This window comes from Boleophthalmus pectinirostris, unplaced genomic scaffold, assembly GCF_026225935.1.
Source record: "Boleophthalmus pectinirostris isolate CB_2022bp ecotype Guang Dong unplaced genomic scaffold, ASM2622593v1 HiC_scaffold_5, whole genome shotgun sequence".
Classification (NCBI taxonomy): domain Eukaryota; kingdom Metazoa; phylum Chordata; class Actinopteri; order Gobiiformes; family Gobiidae; genus Boleophthalmus; species Boleophthalmus pectinirostris.
In genome coordinates this window covers 15,022,930-15,042,112 of record NW_026571404.1, presented here as the reverse complement: position 1 = coordinate 15,042,112, position 19,183 = coordinate 15,022,930, and the positions used below count along the sequence as shown (strand labels likewise).

General features: G+C 38.1%; 1 protein-coding gene across 2 annotated transcripts in view; it reads left to right on the top strand.

Moving 5' to 3' along the window:
• Position 1: 1 nt before the first annotated feature.
• ablim1a (actin binding LIM protein 1a) overlaps positions 2-19,183 on the top strand; it is a 97,019-nt gene continuing 77,837 nt past the window's right edge. The window contains exon 1 of one of the 2 annotated variants that reach the window (XM_055162698.1): positions 2-294. In XM_055162698.1, coding sequence (XP_055018673.1) covers positions 267-294 — 28 coding nt within the window. In that variant the 5' untranslated portion in view covers positions 2-266. Of the gene's footprint in view, positions 295-783; positions 1,245-19,183 lie in introns of those variants that run through there. The other variant, XM_055162697.1, reaches the window with a different exon arrangement.

Below are 19,183 nucleotides of genomic sequence, written 5' to 3'. Positions count from 1 at the left end.
CATACACTGACCCTTGAAACGAAAATGGTAAAAGAGAGCAATAAAGCCATAAAATACACAAGACAGACGGCAGCAGGATCGAGGCCTGGACCACACTGTAAACAACACGTCTGCGGATCGTTCTGTGGACGGGACACGGTGGCACTTCTTCCGCCGCAGCTCCACATCCAGCCGCCAGGGGGAGCTCCGGTATAAGGCATGTGAAGGAGCTGACAGCCACTTAATTATGAGTAATAACCACTAATTTACCTCGAATTAAGCTCGACATGAACTTACACAGCTGTCAAGTGAAAGGTAAGTTATATAAAACACGACTTTGATCTCTTAAAATAGCTTCTTGTTGTTATTTTGGGTTAGAATGAACCATTTTTTGACAGCATAGGTCCCAAGAGCCAAGTCCTATTGTGTAATCCCCACTGTATTGGTGTTGGTGTGCGTTCACACAAATGCACCACATCAAAAATGGGACTAAATCGGGGCTAAATCTGGAATTTAACACGACGGACTAGACCAGGAATAAACCAAGATCAAGAAGACCAAACAAGTGCATGCAGGACTAAACTGGATCCAAACCAGGACCTAAACAGGACGAGCGTGAACGCACTCTTAGTAAATAGGCAACAGAAAAACTGCATTTTGTGATATAGATTTAAGCTATAGCAAAATACACCTTTTAGATCAATTAGATTATATTTACCTTTACGAATCATTGGGCTACTGTGATTACTTTAGTGGGGCTGTGTCGGATAGGCTTGCACTAATAAAATAACTGGCTAAAATTACTAACACTGATGTCTTCATTATGAGGCACATCCAGCAGACACCAGCAAAGTCATCACGGTGCAAAACTAGGGTGTCACTTTAACGCTATGGGTGCTGGTGTGCGCATGCAGTCACGGGTTGTCGAGGTTATGCTATTTTCCCCCTCATCATTACCGGCGTGCTCTCTCCTCTAACATGGACGTGAACTTATGGAAAAAGTGAGAAGGATGCTGTGTTTTCCAGGACACGCCCTGCTGTCATTGCAAAGTCCGGCTCCCCATCGCAGAGGCTATAGCTCCTAACCAAACGCATGCTTTTCCTCGCGTCCAGCAGCAATATGCTCAATGACAACCTGAAGAAAAGATAATAGCGGGCTGTCAAGCGGTCTTCCCCCGGTTTCCAAGCTGCACCGGCGGATCTCCACTGCTGCTCGTGTCGCTAAAGAAGGAGACGGTACCTACCAGGCATGTCTGCTGCAAGAGGTGAGTATCCTACGCCGCAGATCGATTCATAACAATGCATGTAGAGGCGGAAAGTGGCTTAAATTGGAGAGGAGGGTGTCTCGCTCCAGAGGTAGGGAGGTGGGCTCATATGCATCGTGTTTGAGCTGGATCTAGCTGTAATAACGCCAGTCACTCTTCTTGCAACAATATCTCACCGGTGCAGTGCATAAGTAGCCTACAGTTGTTTCTACTGCAGCCTCAGAGACAGACCACAACTTATTCTGTTGATATGAGCAGACAGCAAAGGCTAAAAATAGGTCATAATCTTTAAAAAGCATACAGTGTCCCATCTGAGCAAATAGTTAGCAAATCTGAGGTCTTCTAATATTGTTTATAGATAGATTACATATGATGCATTTTAAATGGGCTACTTAAACTCCAGCCCACACCCTTCTGTGGCTATGAAAAGTGGTACAGTTTATAGGCCACTTGTACAATCAGACTGGCTATGGAAGATAATGATACAGAACTGGATTTCTCATACTGAGTTTATAGCCTATTAGTGTCCATCAAGTTGTAATTTCCATATTATGTTTTTGGCCCTCTATCCATCCTGAACCATGAAGGCTAGAAGAAAGATTTTTCATCCAGAGCCTCTTAAATTGCTTATTATTTGGTTTTCCCACATTTGAAATGTATTTGACTGCTCTTATTTTAGTAGAATGACAAATAGTGCAATAGTGAGTAGAAGAAATAGCTTATTGGTACTATAATCCAACTACATGGGCACAAGCAAGTGTAGGCTACTCATCAGTGTTGGTTCCAATGCAGAATTAGGACGTCTTGTATAAAACATGTGCAGATTCAGATGATAACCCACAATGATCACCTAATGATAAAAAAAAAAATCAGTTTTTGTCCACATACTACTACAAAAGAAAACAAATGGTGTCTAAGATAGCTACTTAGAAGTTTTGGATTTCCACAGTTCACAGTAGCCTGTTGTCTAGTACTGATACACTTTACACAGACTGAGCATCTGTTCCTGCAGCCTGTAAGCGCACACACAAACAGTGGGTGTGGATGCCTGCAGTGACTGATGGGCCTGGCTGTTCTCTTCAGGTGGGCTCTGGGCGCTGTACTCCTCTCAGTCAGGTGACTTTGACAGAGGAAAGGAGACGGCTGCTGCTACTGTTGCCCAATGAAGACTTTAGAGCTGGTTGTCTGTGTTTCAGTGATTAAAATGAGATGGAAGTTGTGGGTTAAATATCTACAGATTCTGAATATCCCCCGTAGAAGCTTTGTAGAAATTTGTCCTTTGCATTTGACCCAACATTCAGTACCGCTGGGACAACATGTCAGGAGCAGTTTGCACCACAGTGCCAGATCTTGAGGCTTGGTCAGGACAGCTGGGGAATTTTTACATGTTGCATGTTTGGGTTCAGGTGTCTAAAACACTAGCCACTGTGCCACCAACAGTGACTACCCACCATGAAGTTCTAGAAGTAAATTTTCCATTTATTTTTCTCATAGACTCCCAAAAAATGTATATTGAAAAGCTTCCTAAGGACTAATCAGCTATGTGGAAACAAATGACCACACAACTTATAATGTTCAAAAACATTTTTTTTTATAAATGTTGATCTCCATAAATAGACTCCCGTATCCAAAATGAGCTTGAATAAACCTATATTTAACTTTTCTTAATAGGCTGTGATAAAGATAGCTCTATCTGATTCTAAATGGTTAGTGGTTGCATTACTGATGGTCGATCTGTATTAGAATCAATGGAGCCAAAGCCCCTGGTTTACAGCCCCCCTGTGGCCCATAGGCCTGATTAGTACACTCAAGTCGCTCTGAGCACTCAATCACTATTCATGAGACGTAACCACATCACACACATGATACTACAAAACTCTTCCCTCCATTGTATCTGTACTGGTTAGACCACTGGAGTTTTAGCAATTTACAATGGCAGATAAAAATCATTATAGCTATTAAGCTCTGGAGAGCTTAACAGCTGGAGTCCCCTACAGGGACAATAAGACAACCTATAGAGAAAGGGGGCATCAGTGACCTGGCTCATGCCAGACTGATATGTGGAGCATTCAGAATTTAATGCTACATATTATCAATTAGGAATGGCTCTTGCTGAAAATGATCAGAAAATGTAGAACATCATGACGATTATTTGAATTTGATTGATGGTTGAAGCATCACAACAGCAGAACAAGCCAAAAAATCTAGCTTTTGTTACATCCAGCTGAGAGAAAAGCACATCTTCCCTGTTCACAAATGCACAAAGCTCTTACATTTTGCATGTTTTTCATAAACAAAATAGTCCATATTGACGCCAAAATAGGCTGAAGTACGTGTGTCAGTGTCACCAGGTTTGTTTTGGTTTGTTTGGGTACTTAGCCTTTGGCTTCTGCAAAAACTCCAATTCTGCTCTGTGATTGGTCCTCCCATTCAATTAACTGTACAGAGCGCACTCCAAGATGGATTCTTGTGAGTTTGTGAACTCACAAATATTGCGAGAATCCATCTTCTTGAGCAAGGCTATGGCATCACAATACTTTGTGAATATTATCCCTCAGCAATACACTAACAAGTGTCTTGTCATATTCAACATCAGGTCAAACTTGTTTTGAAGATTTTGAAATATTGAAGCTTGCACAGAATAGGGTGCTCATTTTCTGCACACACACAAGAACGGTTTTGATGAAGTGCCAAATATATTGTCTGATTTATGTTATTGGTATAATAAAAAAAAATGGCAGATGTTCAGTTTTGTCAGTATTGTCTACCCCATGCACTGTAGAAATCAACTAGTCGTTGTTATTTACTGTTGTTATTTGACTGCATGCAGTTGTTACTATAGAGCATTTTTATAGTGTCACTTTACATTAATATATACGAAGATGTACATTAAACTCTTATTAGAAAAGAGGTTCGTTATCCAAACCACTCAACATTCCTCTGTTTGTTAATAGCTGCAGTATTTTTAGTGTTGCATCTAATCCTGGAAAAATATGTTATCACAGGATCTTTCAGCGTTTTTCTTCCCATAGAAATGCAGGAAGTAGAGAAAATAGCCCCAATTACATTTGTTTTCTTTGAGTTTGTCCAGCCATACTTTTGGTATTTAAAAATGCAGATGAAAATAATTATTCACAAGTTGTTGCTTAGTTGAATAATTCAGTCAGTGGTGCCTTAGTGGACAAAAATTTGTGTTAGCTGTTAGATTTTGTATATTTTTATATTTTTATGTAAAAAGGCAGAATAAACTCATGATTCATAGGGTTGGTCTGATATTGATTCTAGTTGCTATGTAAACAAATAAATTTCCAAAGGAAATAATGGATTACCTTCCCTAATGATTCGTTTTAGGTGATTGTGAGCTTTCACTTCTTGGATCAATAACTGTCTCTTCTTGTTTGTGAAAATAGCCATGAAAAGCCAATATGGTGCTGACTACTCTGATGTCCAGATATCTGCACTGACGTGTAAGTGGGCAAAAAATAATCTGCTTTGGTAGATATTGTTGAATAACCTTATGGAATAGGTGAGGTCATATTTCTCTAGCAGCTCTGGTCTTTAGTGTTTTCCTACCATTCAAACTTCTCTCATTGTTGTACTTGGCTGTTTGGCTGTAATTGCTCCACTGATGTTTGGGTTGGTGGTTCTTATGCATTTATTATTCATCTTGGCCCTTTTAAAACCTCCATTCCTTTAATCTACTGCACAATTTTAAACCAACTTACTGAACTGGAAGTGGGATAATGCTGGCTATGGAAATTTTATGTTGGATTCCAATAGGGTCTTGCACAGTTAAATATATATATACGGCAGGAAATGGTTGGCATTCAAAATGGTCTTTATTTGGGCTGGAGCTCAGTTTGTAGAAATTATTGGACTGTAACCTGAAGGTGACCAGTTCAAATCCTGCACTACTGAACCATTGAGTCTATTGGCATGACATTTAAAGGTCCTATATTACAATAAATTGACTCTTGGGAACTTTAAGCCATGTTGTTACCTCCTGAAAAACATACCTGGAGTTGTGCGTTGTTTCTTTCACACATATTTGAGTAAGCCTTTATTATTAGTCTACATTTTCAAAGCTCAAAATGCTGTGTTCCACCTTGTGATGTCATGAAGGGGTAGTTTTCAAGTTAACAGTTATCTTTTACCTTTTAAGGAGACATTGGCAATTCCAGGGCTGAAATCATCCAAATGATTCTGATGAAGGTGTATGATTTAAAAACACTCTTCTTTTATTACTACATGACATCACAAGGTGGAACAGAGTTTGAGAGAAGAACTCAGCTGTAAATATTTTTGTGTTAAACATCTGTGAATGAAACAAAACACAACTCCAGGTATGTTTGTGATGAGTTAACAACATTATAACAGATCAGAAAATAGAGTGATATGGGCCCTTTAAACATGGTGCCTGTTTTTGTTGCTTTTAACTTTTATGCACTAAAACGATTGCTTTACCAGATAGTTTAAATACATTTTGCTTTTCTTACTATCCTTACATCACACTGCTGTATATTGATGACCCAGTTTGTCAGTCCTTTTACTATGGTTGACTTGCGATGCACTATCCCAGTTTGTGATATAAGACTCTGAGTAATTTATAGAATATATGGGCCAAATCTGACCAATCAGACGAGAGATTCATATATATCAGTAATATTATTTTTAGGCTTAACTTTACTTAAAAATTTAGTATGGGGTTGTTATTTCCAGGCTTGGTAAAAGTCATGATATGAGGTGACAATAGTAGGGGTGAAACAATACCCAAAATATTGTATCATCAAAAATATCTCAATAATATCGTGGGCCATCACAATATATCGAATCACAAGTTTTTTTTGCTTAAATTCATTGTTACGGTGCAGCAATAGCTAAAAAAACAGAGGGAACTACATCGATCATGATTTTTTGCTCCATTTTGGTGCAAACTACATGAATAAACAGCAGTTCTAAGCACTTTTAAATCTTAGTTCTTTGGATTAAATTTAGTCAAGGCATTTTAAGAGGAAAAAGAAGCATATTCACAATTTTGTTAGCCTCCACAAAATATCACAATAATACTGTACCGTGAGATGTATATTGTGAAAATATTGTACCGTGAGGATATTGTTACATCTCTAGACAATAGCAAATAGTCAAGCCAAAAAGTTTAGAAGCAGTTATCTTTGTGTTATAGGGATGAACTACTTGAAAAAAAATAAAATTGCATTATAAAGCACTTCAATAGGATTTGCGATTTATGTTTTAATAATAGGATTCTGTTCAAAGTTCACATTTTAAACGCACACAGGAGAATTGACAAAAAGCCGGAAAAATGAACTGACAGACTAATGCAAGAATGACATTTCAGGACATGTTTGTACAGATCTGAATTATAGGGTTAGCAGTTTTTAATGCAGAAAGTGACAGGACCTTTTGTTATTTGTGGAAGAAATTATAGTACTTCAAAAACTGCAGCCTTTACGATTTGTTTGAATGATTTGTACGAATTGTGTCCATTCAAACTGTCTTGCAACCCTGATCTATTACAGGACGTGCTTCATTGTCACACGCAGAATCTGGATCATTTCGTTAGATAGCAAGTCCTTCATTACAATCAATATTTAATGATGATAAATGAAAACGACTATAAAAAGACCGCCTTAACTTCCTGTTCGTACTCCGTCCTTTTTGGCCCACTTCCTGCCCCGTACCTGTTACACTGCGGAGCATCTGAATGATCAATGGCTCATGGGAGGAAGAAGAGTCATCCTGCAGTAACCCAATCTGACGCCACTGGGTAGAGCTGCTCCGGTCTCCATCACCACGGCAACTCCCTGCATCAGCATTTTCCCCCCTTCTCTCTCTCTGCCCCCCTGCGTCCCCGCCTGCGTGCGTGCGTGAGGGGGTGAGGCGCTTGTCCGGAGCTTGCATTATTAATAAAGTCTAAAAGAGGAAGGAGAAAGAGTGAAATAGCCGGACAGGACGAGTGCTGGTGGGACTGTGCCGTGAGCAGAGATGGGAGAGAGGAGCACGATGAAGCCGCAGCAGAAGCCCGGCTACGATGGCATCTGCAACTACGCCCAAAAGATTACCTCGTGCTTCGGGCTGGACGGTAAGACATGGGACAGTACGGCGTATGGGACAGAAGTATAGACAGAGGTGGGAGGGGAGCGTGTGGGTTCGTATGGATGTAGCAAAGCGCACGGGGGACGACAGTGTAATGAATTGTTGATTTGTAAAGGGGATTCTCCGCTAAAGGCAAAGGGTGGTCGTCTTCCTGAGCTTATGTTGTAAATTGTGTAGTGATTTAAATCCGATTAGATGTTATTGATGCTATTTGATTTCACGCACAGTAATGTCTTTGTTTGTCTTTTCTATTCTATTGCATAGCTGTTAAAATCAACGAAATTGATTTGAGAAATTCATTTCCAATCATATTTAATTAATTGATATTAAAAAAGCTATCAAAAAAAGCTTTACAGACAATTCATTAAATGCCCTGTTAGTAGGCATGCATAAGTCTGAGTTTAAGTTTTTTCAATCTTCTATTCCATTGTTATTCCATCAAATATAATTCTACACGGGCAAATCCATATCACACAGACAATAAATTATACTCCAGCCTATTCTATTCTACCCTATTCCATCCCAGTGCCTTTTATGGCGCAATATAGCTGTCTGAGATCGACCACCAGAACAACCAGATGGCATTGATTGAGTTGGGTAAAGAGACGTAAACATTGGTGTGATTTATATTGAGCCAGTCCCAGCTGTCCCATCCCTCCTCGGCTCCAGACAAAAAGGAAATTCATTAATTTTGAAGTGTGGGTCGAGCCACATTCCCCCACACAGAGAGAGAGAGGGGTATTTCTGCTTTGTCATTGTGTGCTGTGCTTTTCATCGCCTCAGCAATTTTATCCTCAGATGTGACTGTGATATGAGTGGGCTGTGTGTGTGTGTACAATACTTTTCATCAGGCATTAGGGTGATGAGCAACAATGCTGTACTTGCTTTACTATAAGGGCGATCATGTTGTGCCCTTATTAAAAATCAAAAGTACAGAGTGTATTTGTACATATCTTTCTTACATGTATTCAATTAAAGGTCCTATATAACATAAAATTGACTTTTAATTGAGCTTTAAGACATGTTTTAAAGCTGTTACCTTCTCAAAAACATACTCAGAGTTGTGTTTTGTTTCAATCACACTTGTTTGAGTAATTTATGTATTTATTTATTATTAGCCTGTCTATATCTCCAAAGCTCAAAATGATCTGTCCACCTTGTGATGTCATGAAGCAGTGGTTTTTAAGTTAATGGCTATCTTTTACTTTTAGTCAGTGTTGGGGAGTAACGGATTACATGTACCAAAGTTGCGTAATCAGAGTACAAATTATGAGTAACTGTATTCTGTTACTGTTACTGTTTCAGTGGGTGGTGATTAGATTACAGTTACTTGGTTGAAATAAATGGATTACACAGCAGTATTTTCCTGTTTACACATTTTGGGCTATATCCCTTGTTTTTTTTTCTCGGTAATTCCACTCATTTCCCCACACTAAACCAGGTCTAAAACCAGGTCTAAAACCAGGTCTAAACCAGGTCTAAACCAGGTCTAAACCAGGTCTAAACCAGGTCTAAAACCAGGTCTAAACCAGATCTAAACCAGGACTAAACCAGGACTAAACCAGGTCTAAACCAGGTCTAAACCAGGTCTAAACCAGGTCTAAAACCAGGTCTAAACCAGATCTAAACCAGAACTAAACCAGGCCTAAACCAGGTCTAAAACCAGGTCTAAACCAGATCTAAATCAGGACTAAACCAGGACTAAACCAGGTCTAAACCAGGACTAATCCAAGACTGAACCAGGACTAAACCAGGGCTAAACCAGGACTAAACCAGGACTAAACCAGGACTAAACCAGGACTAAACCAGGACTAATCCAAGACTGAACCAGGACTAAACCAGGGCTAAACCAGGACTAAACCAGGACTAAAACCAGGTCTAAACTCTGTCTCAAACAGGATTTAACAGGACTAAACCATGCTGTGCGGACCATGTCTCCTCCTCCTCTTCTATCAATAATATTTTTAATTTGGTTAAGTAAAGACTTGGCTTTTCACTGTCTTTTAGCAGACAAAACATCTTATGTTATGATTTCCTAGTCTTTGCTGCTCTACAGCAAATCAAGTAATCCGAAGTATTCAGATTACGTTACTCACCTTAAGTAATTAATGGATTCTATTTAAAATGACATTTTGGGGTATGTAATCTGTAATCTGTAGGGGAATATATTTTAAAAGTAACCTTCCCAACAATGCCTTTAATTCAGTAAAGATTGGCAATTCAGGAGCCGAAATGAGCCACATGATTCTGGTGAAGGTGTATGAAGTTTAAAAACACATTGGAGCACCTCCTGTATTATCTCATGACATCACAAGGTGGAAGAGAGTGTTTTCAGTTTGAGAGAATAACTCAGCCTATGCAATATGTATTTGTGTGTTAAACATTTGTGAATGAAACAAAACAACTTTTATTGAATTTTTTTTTATTTTTTTGGATGAGGAAACAGCATTATAACATCGATTGGAAAATAAATATATGTGTTTTATTGCAAAAATACCTAAAACAGATCCTCAAATCTGACTGTAACTTGGCCTCTTTGTGATAGATAGATAGATCAGATAGATCAAATAGATAAGATAGATCAGTTAAATAAGTCAAATGCCATAAAAGTTACATACTACCCCTACAATGCTTGATCCTAAATTGAACTCTCTCTCTGTAGCCCTCTTATAAAGTAATATTGTTCATTTAAATGCAAATCCGTACACAGTTGCACAAGTTTATTTTCTTCGTTTTGATATCTCATGTTTGAACTCCACATGAGTGTCACAGAGGGGGTAGAAAAGAGGATGACTCAAATGCCCTTTGACTGAAGGGTCAGAAAAATAATCAAGATGACCTTAATTTGTAGCAACAGATCCGATGCTTCCTTATAGTCATTGGCTCCAGAGTACATGGCTCTAGGGCAGTAGTCCTTTAGTCGCTTTAGTTGGTGTCGTAGTTGATCAAAATTTGTATTAGCTGGTTTTGTTTGAATTTAGATGGAATAGTCGCAAGGTATCCAGCGAAATATCTGAAGATCTGGAAGCGAATCATGAGTTTAATTAGCATCTTTTCATAAAAATACAGTTTCGTAGTACGTTTATTTATAAATGTTGGTTTTGCGTGTACTCCTGTGTAGCTGTTGTCTTGTGAGTTTTGGTTAGGTTAGATTATAGATATAGATATAGATAGAATTTCTTAAAGTTAGTACAGCCTTTCATGCAGCTTACTTACAACTGTCACAAACACATTATAATAATACAGTGTAGTTTACCTGCTCTTGTGAAACTGGCTTGAATTCTTGCATTGACAACATTAACACCTTTTTTAACTGATATGATTTTGGATTTGTGAAATTAATAATCTGTTCTGTTGGCTGGGCTTTGACAGTTGCGTGTTTCATTTCACCTCAGAGCATTCCTTCTCACTGGTCCAAATCCTCTCTCTTTGCTCTGATTGCTGTGGATAATGGGCCCTCACTTGTGGCATTTCCTCACAATTCCGTGTACTTTTGTCCTGACCGGGGCTCAGCTGATTGAATGTGGTTTGTGCATCGTCTGCCTCTGCTGTTGTCTGCTGCCCTTGGAGAACACTGGCAGCATCCCAAGACAAAATGCTCTCACAGTGTTTGTTATGGATCTGTAGAGCTTTGGGTTTTTGTGGTCAGTGTGAAAGGCTCTTTATGGCCCAAATGGAAGATATGGACACCTTTGTTGTAGGAGGTCAAAATGTATAGTAAAAGATGTGGGCATTTAGATTTTATACAGTTCATAATCACAGAATCAAAACCATATAATATAAAGAGTTTCTTTAGAACTACTCAACATTAATTGATTAAATTACAGGGATGCACTACTGATACTGATATCAGACATCAGAACTGACACTGAAAAACATTCTGGAGTGGATATCAGATTCTACACACAGTATATCCAGTTTGGTCATATAAATGTATGTAATAAAATTATTTACTAGTCATAGCTGGCCCAGAAACTTTCATAATGTTTGAATTTGTATTTATCCAAATTTGTTCTGTGGTTACTCGAGGGATAAATATCATTACACATAACAGCTACATAACACATCAGGATCAATTTTGTCTATTTTTGTCTAAAGGAAAAATATATGCTCTTTTCAGTCTGCACCTGTTCTGTTAATCTGTTAATACTATAATTTTGATCAGTATTGAAATCACGATTATTCAAACGATTATGTTTTAGTTGCAAAACTTTCAAATTGAAAATACATATAGGCTAAAAATTTGAACCTTAGAGCAGTTTTGCAATATATAAAAGATAAAATGAATAAAATCTACTGTGAACATGAAATAAGGCATAGGAAAACAAATGTATCTCTCTATAAAAAAAAATTAAACAAATATACTTAGTAATATAAAAAAAATATCCCAAAATAAACTTTGTTAAATTATTTAAACTCAATTATATAAGTTTGAAGATCGTTTGAACTCGAGATCAAAATTCATTTAATTGCACAGCCTTAAGGTACAGTATTGAAATTTGTATAAAAACTTAAAAAGCTGGATTTGTGCATCCCTATTAAATTTTTCTGTGTCACTGGACTTACATTGTTTTGCAATTACAAAGCTAGAGACTTTGCCCACTATACACACAACCTATTACAATGCCTCTCTTTGGTCCTGCATACTGCTCTGGCATTAGTAGAAGTATCATGATTATAGTAGTCCTAGAACTAGTGGTCATAATCATAGTCATAGATCATTGTAGTCCTGTTGCCAAAACGAGTCAACCGCAAGTGGTATTTCCTTGTTGGCTAGAGTTTACTGTGACTAGCCAATTTTCCGCATACATATACCCCTCATTATTACTGTTAGTAATGTGAGATTCAATATTATCAGAAGGGACAAAAATGGCAAGAAAAGCAACAGGCAGCAACAAGCAAAAGTTGTAACCAAAGCAAAGAAATATGAATAGAAATACACCCACAATGGTATTCTGGCTGGTAACATGTTGTAATTAAACCAGTTATTTAGGAAGGTGGCTATTTTCACCTCATTTTCACCTGATCTAAAACGAGCACAGATCAAACATAGTAAGTGTCTGTGGTTCTCACGGTGCTCTGGTCCTCCCTGCTGAGTCTGACCCCTCCCAGGAGATAATCATGGCTCCAACGTCAGCCCTGTAAGCCGCTTACGGCCCACTGTGGTTGAAGACACACTCCAGCTCTAAGCTCCTTTCCTTGCTCCTCTTCGCTCTTCACTCACCTGTAGAGCTCCACCACACCTGACTTTTGCTACCTCTGCAAAGTCATGGTTTTCTATTGGCATTGTTAGCTTTTAATCTTTGCATTTTGTGCCTAACATGAGAAAAAAAGTGTCGATCCATGTTGCGTAGTTAGCTAATGCCAGTGGTTTGAACCCTGGCTAGGCTCTATCTTTGGTGTTTTGGATTTTTCTGCGGGTCAGTGGAGGAAGACGGAGATACAATGCCTAATTTGCCCAATTTTAACAGCCTGGGCAAAATATGCAGCTCCAGCAGGAGTCACAGCGTAGACAGGGTGAGAGTGAAAAGGAAAAGTTCGGTCAAGCGCATGTCTATTATCGAGGATGGACAGGTGGCAGAGGTGTTGTACCTTATTCCCAAACAGTACATGGAGCAGATGCCCTACCTCAACCCCAACGACTACTACCTGAGTGAGAGGCTGCATGACGTGGCTACAGGTATGAAAGTGTTCCTGATTGAATCCATGCTCTGGTGTTGGTTTTATATTGAATACAGTGTACTGAAAAATACTTTAATTGTAGCTCTATAGCTTTTAATTATAAGAATCAAGTCATTATAAAGAAGTATGTCAAAATTTTGTTTAATTTTGTTTTATAATGTAGATCCTTGTTGAGATTTGGCAATATAGATCATTATTTCATATGACTGTAAGATAATTATGTTGCTAGTCACTCCAGCCACAAGGGGGTCACAACAGTAAAATATTAATTTCTTCAATAAATTATTTACACTGTCTGTCTAGAGCAGGCGATTTACACTTCAAGTCATGGGTGGTCCATAGCACTCAATGCCCTGATTGAGGTCCCTGACTGTTTATTTTATATGTAGTGATGTGACACAGTTTTCTTTGTTTTTCTAATTCCTAAAAGTACACAGTTTTTAGCATTGCAAATTTATGTGTAATTTTTTGTATTAGTTTAATTTAGCTTTTATTAAAGGGCCCCTATCGCGCTATTTTCTGATCTATCTTATAATGTTGTTTCCTCATCAAAAACAAACCTGGAGTCAGTTTTGCTTAATATGCGATCTTTAATTACTCCCAAATCAAATTCAAGTTTATCTTCACCATAATAACAATTTTATATGCTGTCAAATGGCTGTGTTTACTTACGCACCAAAAATTGGATCCTTATCTGATTTATGGAGTCAGATTATTGAAATGTCATGTAAACAGTTACACCTGACCTGAAATGAGTAATTTGATTTCTTTCTGATTGTGCAGGCTTTGACAAAGAAAGACATGCAAAAAAGAGACAGACTGAACAACTGACACATGCACCAGATGTTTCTGATGATTGGATTTCTTTTGTGCATTATCTTCTTGGGTTCTTTTTAAAGACAATGCAGTAAAGTGTGTTTTTCCTTGTTCTTTTGTGCATGTAAACACAATCCAAAAATCCAACCTAACTGGGCTGTCTGATTATTCTAGTTCTGATTTTTACTGTCCGTGTAAGTATACCCACTGTTGTCCCTTCCTCAGTAGGTAGAAATTAATTAATGAGCTGTTACTGTATGGTTGCTTTATTTTAATTAGATGACACCGGCGGCTTCGTATGTTTTGCTTATGTTCCATGACGCAATCAAGGCAATGGTCCATGGCAACACTACAAATACTACTTGGAATCTAATAACTTTTTCATCATTATGTAAACATGCGTGGACCCAGACTTTTTGCCAAGTACATGAGGAGTAGACATGTGGGCTTAGGATTACAACATGGGCAGGAGGACAAAAACAAATTGCGATTTTAAAACATTATGTATTCGCTGAACACAAGCCAGACATTGCAGTAATCATCTTGGCTTTAGGAGTTTGTAAATAGCAATGGCATAAGCAAGTTTTTAGATTTGAGCAATTTGAAGTCAATGCTGCAGCTTGTCTAATGGCGAGGGTTCGATAAGGTTTATAGCTCAAGTAACCCCAGGGTCAACAAGCAAACAGAATCAAGGTCTGGAGCTGCCTCTTCGTTTTAGAAAATCAATGAGTGACAGGAAGAGCAGCGCTAATGGCTCCAATAATGTACATCAGCACTATTCAAAAGTCCCAATGATTATTTATTTATTCTTCAATTTTGTATTCAAAAAGCATTGACTGTGCTTCATGCACTGACCACTGATTGTTTAAAGGTGCACTTAAATGTAATGTGTGACTACCTATCCAAAGATATTTCTTTCACTTTCGACATGATCATCATAGATATTGTGGCGAAAGGAGGAAACAGGTATTTAGATCGGGTACACAGGAAAATTTGTCCTCTTTCAGTGTCACTAGGGCAGCCTGTCAGAGTGATGGGCCCATGTCCAAAATGATCTTGTTGCTAGGCTTGGTCAGGACTCAGGACTACCTTAGCTGGAGGATTGACTCTGTTGTTCAAGTTTTTGGTTGATTGGGAAATCCACTAGCCAGGCTGGCGCCTCTTAGTGCCTCTGCTTAATTTCATTTCGCTCCAGCGACGAGGTCAGGAATCGGAATACACTAGAAGGTTTGCAAGAATCGGCCAGAGACTGCGCACCGGCCAATCAGTGAAGAGCTGTGAAGCATCAAACTCCAGTGCCTGTCTAGGTCCCTTTTGTGGTACAGCACAACAGTAGACAAAGCGGCCAAGATGGATGCAGACGAAGCCGTACTTTCTGTATTCCCGAGATCGAGGATTTAAAGCTGAAACAAAGAGAATGTTTGTTGAATTTTATCAAGGGGAAAGACGTTATTGCACTTCTTCCTACGGGATTTGTTGCATTACATACATCACAACCAAATAACAGCGATTGATTATATAACAAAGTACCTTCGAGCGAACGATTCCTAATGCTGCGAGGTCAGGTGGTTTCCACAAAGTGAAAATGAATGAATCAGGCTAGAAATCCACCCATACACAGGGGGAAACTGGCAAACTTCACACAGGTGTGAGTGCTATGGCCAGTCAGGAATACACATTATTCTTTTGCAGTTGCACTTGATAAACTGCTGTGTGTGGCAGTTTGAGTTAGTCTCTAAGTGCTGCTTTTACATAATATGAGGAGAAACAAACGCTTGGTACTCCATCTTAAGAGGATAGACTCTAGACTGTTATTCTTACTTGATATTATGGATATTTAAATAACTTGGTGAACCAAATAACTGCATTGTTTATTGTTATTTTCAGTTGTGTGACGTTTTACAGTTTTATGTCAAAAAAACTGCAGCGACGGATGCATATACAGTAGGTCTACCCCATCTAAGGCGGCTTAAAACAGGACTAAATGGATTAATATGAATTATGTCAAAAGGGCATTTGGCAGCTATTTCAATCTAGCTGCATTCAAGTTTGGGCTGTGCAGTCAAACAAATTTAAATTGAGATTGAGTCATTTCTATTCGTGTGATCAACTTGGGTCTTTTTAATCTAGAATTTCCCAGCCAATCCTGTCAGTAAAGCATGCGGTTTGGAGCAAAGATCAGATTTTAGATGAAGTAATTTTATTTTTAAGTATTAAATAATATTGATATATACATTTGTAATTGTTTGTCGTAAGATAAAATACAATTGCGTATTCCCCAGCCCTGAAGATTTAATACAGTGACGTTCTTTGACTGTATGTAAAAAGTCATCTGGCCATCCTCCTACAGTGGGAGTGGCATTAAAAACAGTTATAACTTCATTACACAGTTAGTCATGGGGAAGTGGTTATGTCTGGCTACTGTCAAACTCTGGTCTTGTCTCCTGTGCTGCAAATGTTTCTGGCAAATCTCCACAATGCTAATTTTATACCTGCTGTTGTTTACTATAAAAGTGACCTATAGGATTAGAGAGTCGTGTGAGTGAACTGCTCAGGTCTGGTGTCAATGTGTAGATTAAATGCACACGTCTAAAGATCCTTATAGGGTCAGGGATTGTAAACTGAAGAACTGCTTCAAGCATGGTGCCATAAGAAGAACAAACTATGAAATAAGTCTATGAAAGATACAGAATCAAGACACCATTTAAAAAAAAATTCATTTTATAATTTTTTTATTTTTTTATTTTTTTTATTCCAGTCTACAGACATTAGATTCACTGTGATGGCCATAAAATAATAAAACATATCCACTGTTTAGAACTTTATAATCAATCATTGGCATTTTACTGCAATTATTCTAATTATCACAAAACTATACTTAACTTTGTTATTCTTTCAAATATATTTCCATTCAATTTTTCTATTATGCTCATATATTTCTTCTTTTTTTTATTGTAAAAGAGGAGTAGCTTGTTTTACTTTCATAACTCTTTCATAACTATTTAAAATTATCTGCCAAATACCTAACTGTTGATGTGGTAGTGACTCACTGATTAGTGCTGAAATATTTGACCACAGTTTGGTTAAAGTTAGTCCATGATTTGACAAGATTAACAACTATTAGGGCTGGGCAATATCCTGATAAAACTCATCCTTGTGACGATGCTTTTCTGGTCAAATGTGAGTGACTAATTTCCCTCTTGAACGCAGCTCCAGGCACAAACAAAGGCTCTTTTTCCTCACACAAACCTCTTATCTTTGAGCCTCAGCAGAAGTCCAAATGAGTGACAGCCGGATTTAACCTGGGGGAAGTTTCTGAAGAAGACTTAGTTATGCTTTGAGATAATATAAGCGTTATAAAACAACATGAAGTTTACATAAATTGTGATAAAATTTCAATTGTGATATGGTTACAGGAAAATTGTGATATTATTTTATGTTTTTTAACAAGTAGACCCCATGTTGCTGTAAGTTGCTTTTGTTTGGGTGTTATGATTTCACGAATACTTAGGTTGCAACCACAGAATGTATATATAAATGGACATAACTAACCCGGTAGCCACCATATTCCAAACAGGAAGTGAGCATGGGCACACGTCCGGCTCCATCGACTGTTTCCAGTTGACTTGTCTTAAAAAATTGTTACCTCTCTCTCTGTAACTGCTGCAGTGAGCCTCGTCTTTTTTATCTTAAAATTTTTGTATGAACCCGCTCCACATTAATTTTTCTATTTTGTCTGTATATAAATTCGTATTTGTAATATTAAACTTGGCTCCACATTCGCTCCTCTAACTGCTAGCCTCGTGAGCTTCATTTGACTGGAGCCGAACACTTTTGATTGACTATAGCTGCAATGCAAACTATTAGATTGTAGTTCTAGGACAGGATGAGGATTTCAGATCACATTATCTCATCTCAAGTCTGCACAACTAAGCAACAGGGATTCATTTTTGCTATGAACAATCTATTATTATTCATGGATTGATTTATTATTTGCTCAGTCATAAATGAATTGAAATGATCATCTCCAAACAGCTCTAGAGAAGCATGTGGACTATATAGATATAAACAGTAAGTGTGTAGCTATAGTGTTGAATTTGGCCTATACACTGAGTTTTGTGCAACATGCCGCTCCCTGCCAGTGCCAGGTTATTAGTGTCCACACAGGGACAAATACAGGGGCAGGACTGTGGGTAATTGGCTTTAGGCTCAGGAAGTGCTCCTGGCAGCCTCTCAATGTCCAGTGTGTAACAGCCATTACACAGCAGTCAATGATAGTGAGTCTATTCAAACCTTTTATACAGGAAGAATGTAGCTTATAGTTATTGTCTCCTACGGTCTATACTTGTCTAAGCATTGGCTAAAGTACATGCTATTAATCACTGCATTGTCGTTTGTAGTTACTAGTATGAGTCCAGGTTTTATTGTTGTTTTGCTACAATATATATACATACATTTTTTGCCATTGTTATGATTATACATGTTGTATTTTAGATTCATTGTCGCGCTATAACGGGTGCGATGCTGTTTAGATAAGACTAAAACAATAGCTTTGATCTATTTGCAGTGCTTGTTTGTACTGAAATTATCAAAAGAGGAGCAGCACCACCTTATGACATCAGTAGGTGAAACAGAATATTTGATCTCTTGAAAAGCAGACAGTCTAAATATGCAAAATTAGATTCACAGAAACATAGAAACTAACAACTCTGTGCATGTTTTCTTATGAAGAAACAACCTTAAAACATTTTAGTAATTTCTCCAAAACCCTTACCCACTTACTTTCTAATATTTTAATTTTTAGCACTGACGGTTTCCTGTTTCTACTGTAATATCTGAGCCCACCTCTTTGAAGTTGATGCATGTCTTGTCATTTCCAGCAGGTGGCACTGTCAACACTGCAGTGGATGGATGTTTTGTGAATGCATAATGGTTTTCCTGGCTCAGCAGATAGCAAGGGGTGCTGATGCTAACCTAATCCTCCCCCTGCCCCTGCCCCTGTCCTGTTCCGGGACAAACAGTGACCGTGTGACTCCTGATGGATGGGCCAATCACACGACTCAATTTTGACCCAAATCTCATTATCCTGCTGTATATAAAACATGAGCTGTCAATGCAGTGTGGTATAGACGATATTACAAGTTTGAAATTCAAAATTGTAATGGTAGAAAATCATGTCTTACTTTTTTCAATTATGGTTTGAAATTGAATAATAGTAACAGGGAGCGGGTATTTGGCAAAAAGGCGTCTGATTTGTCTGTTATTAATGTTCATATCTTAAAATACAGAATATGGAATATGGAAATAAAGTGTAGAGCAGGTTAAAT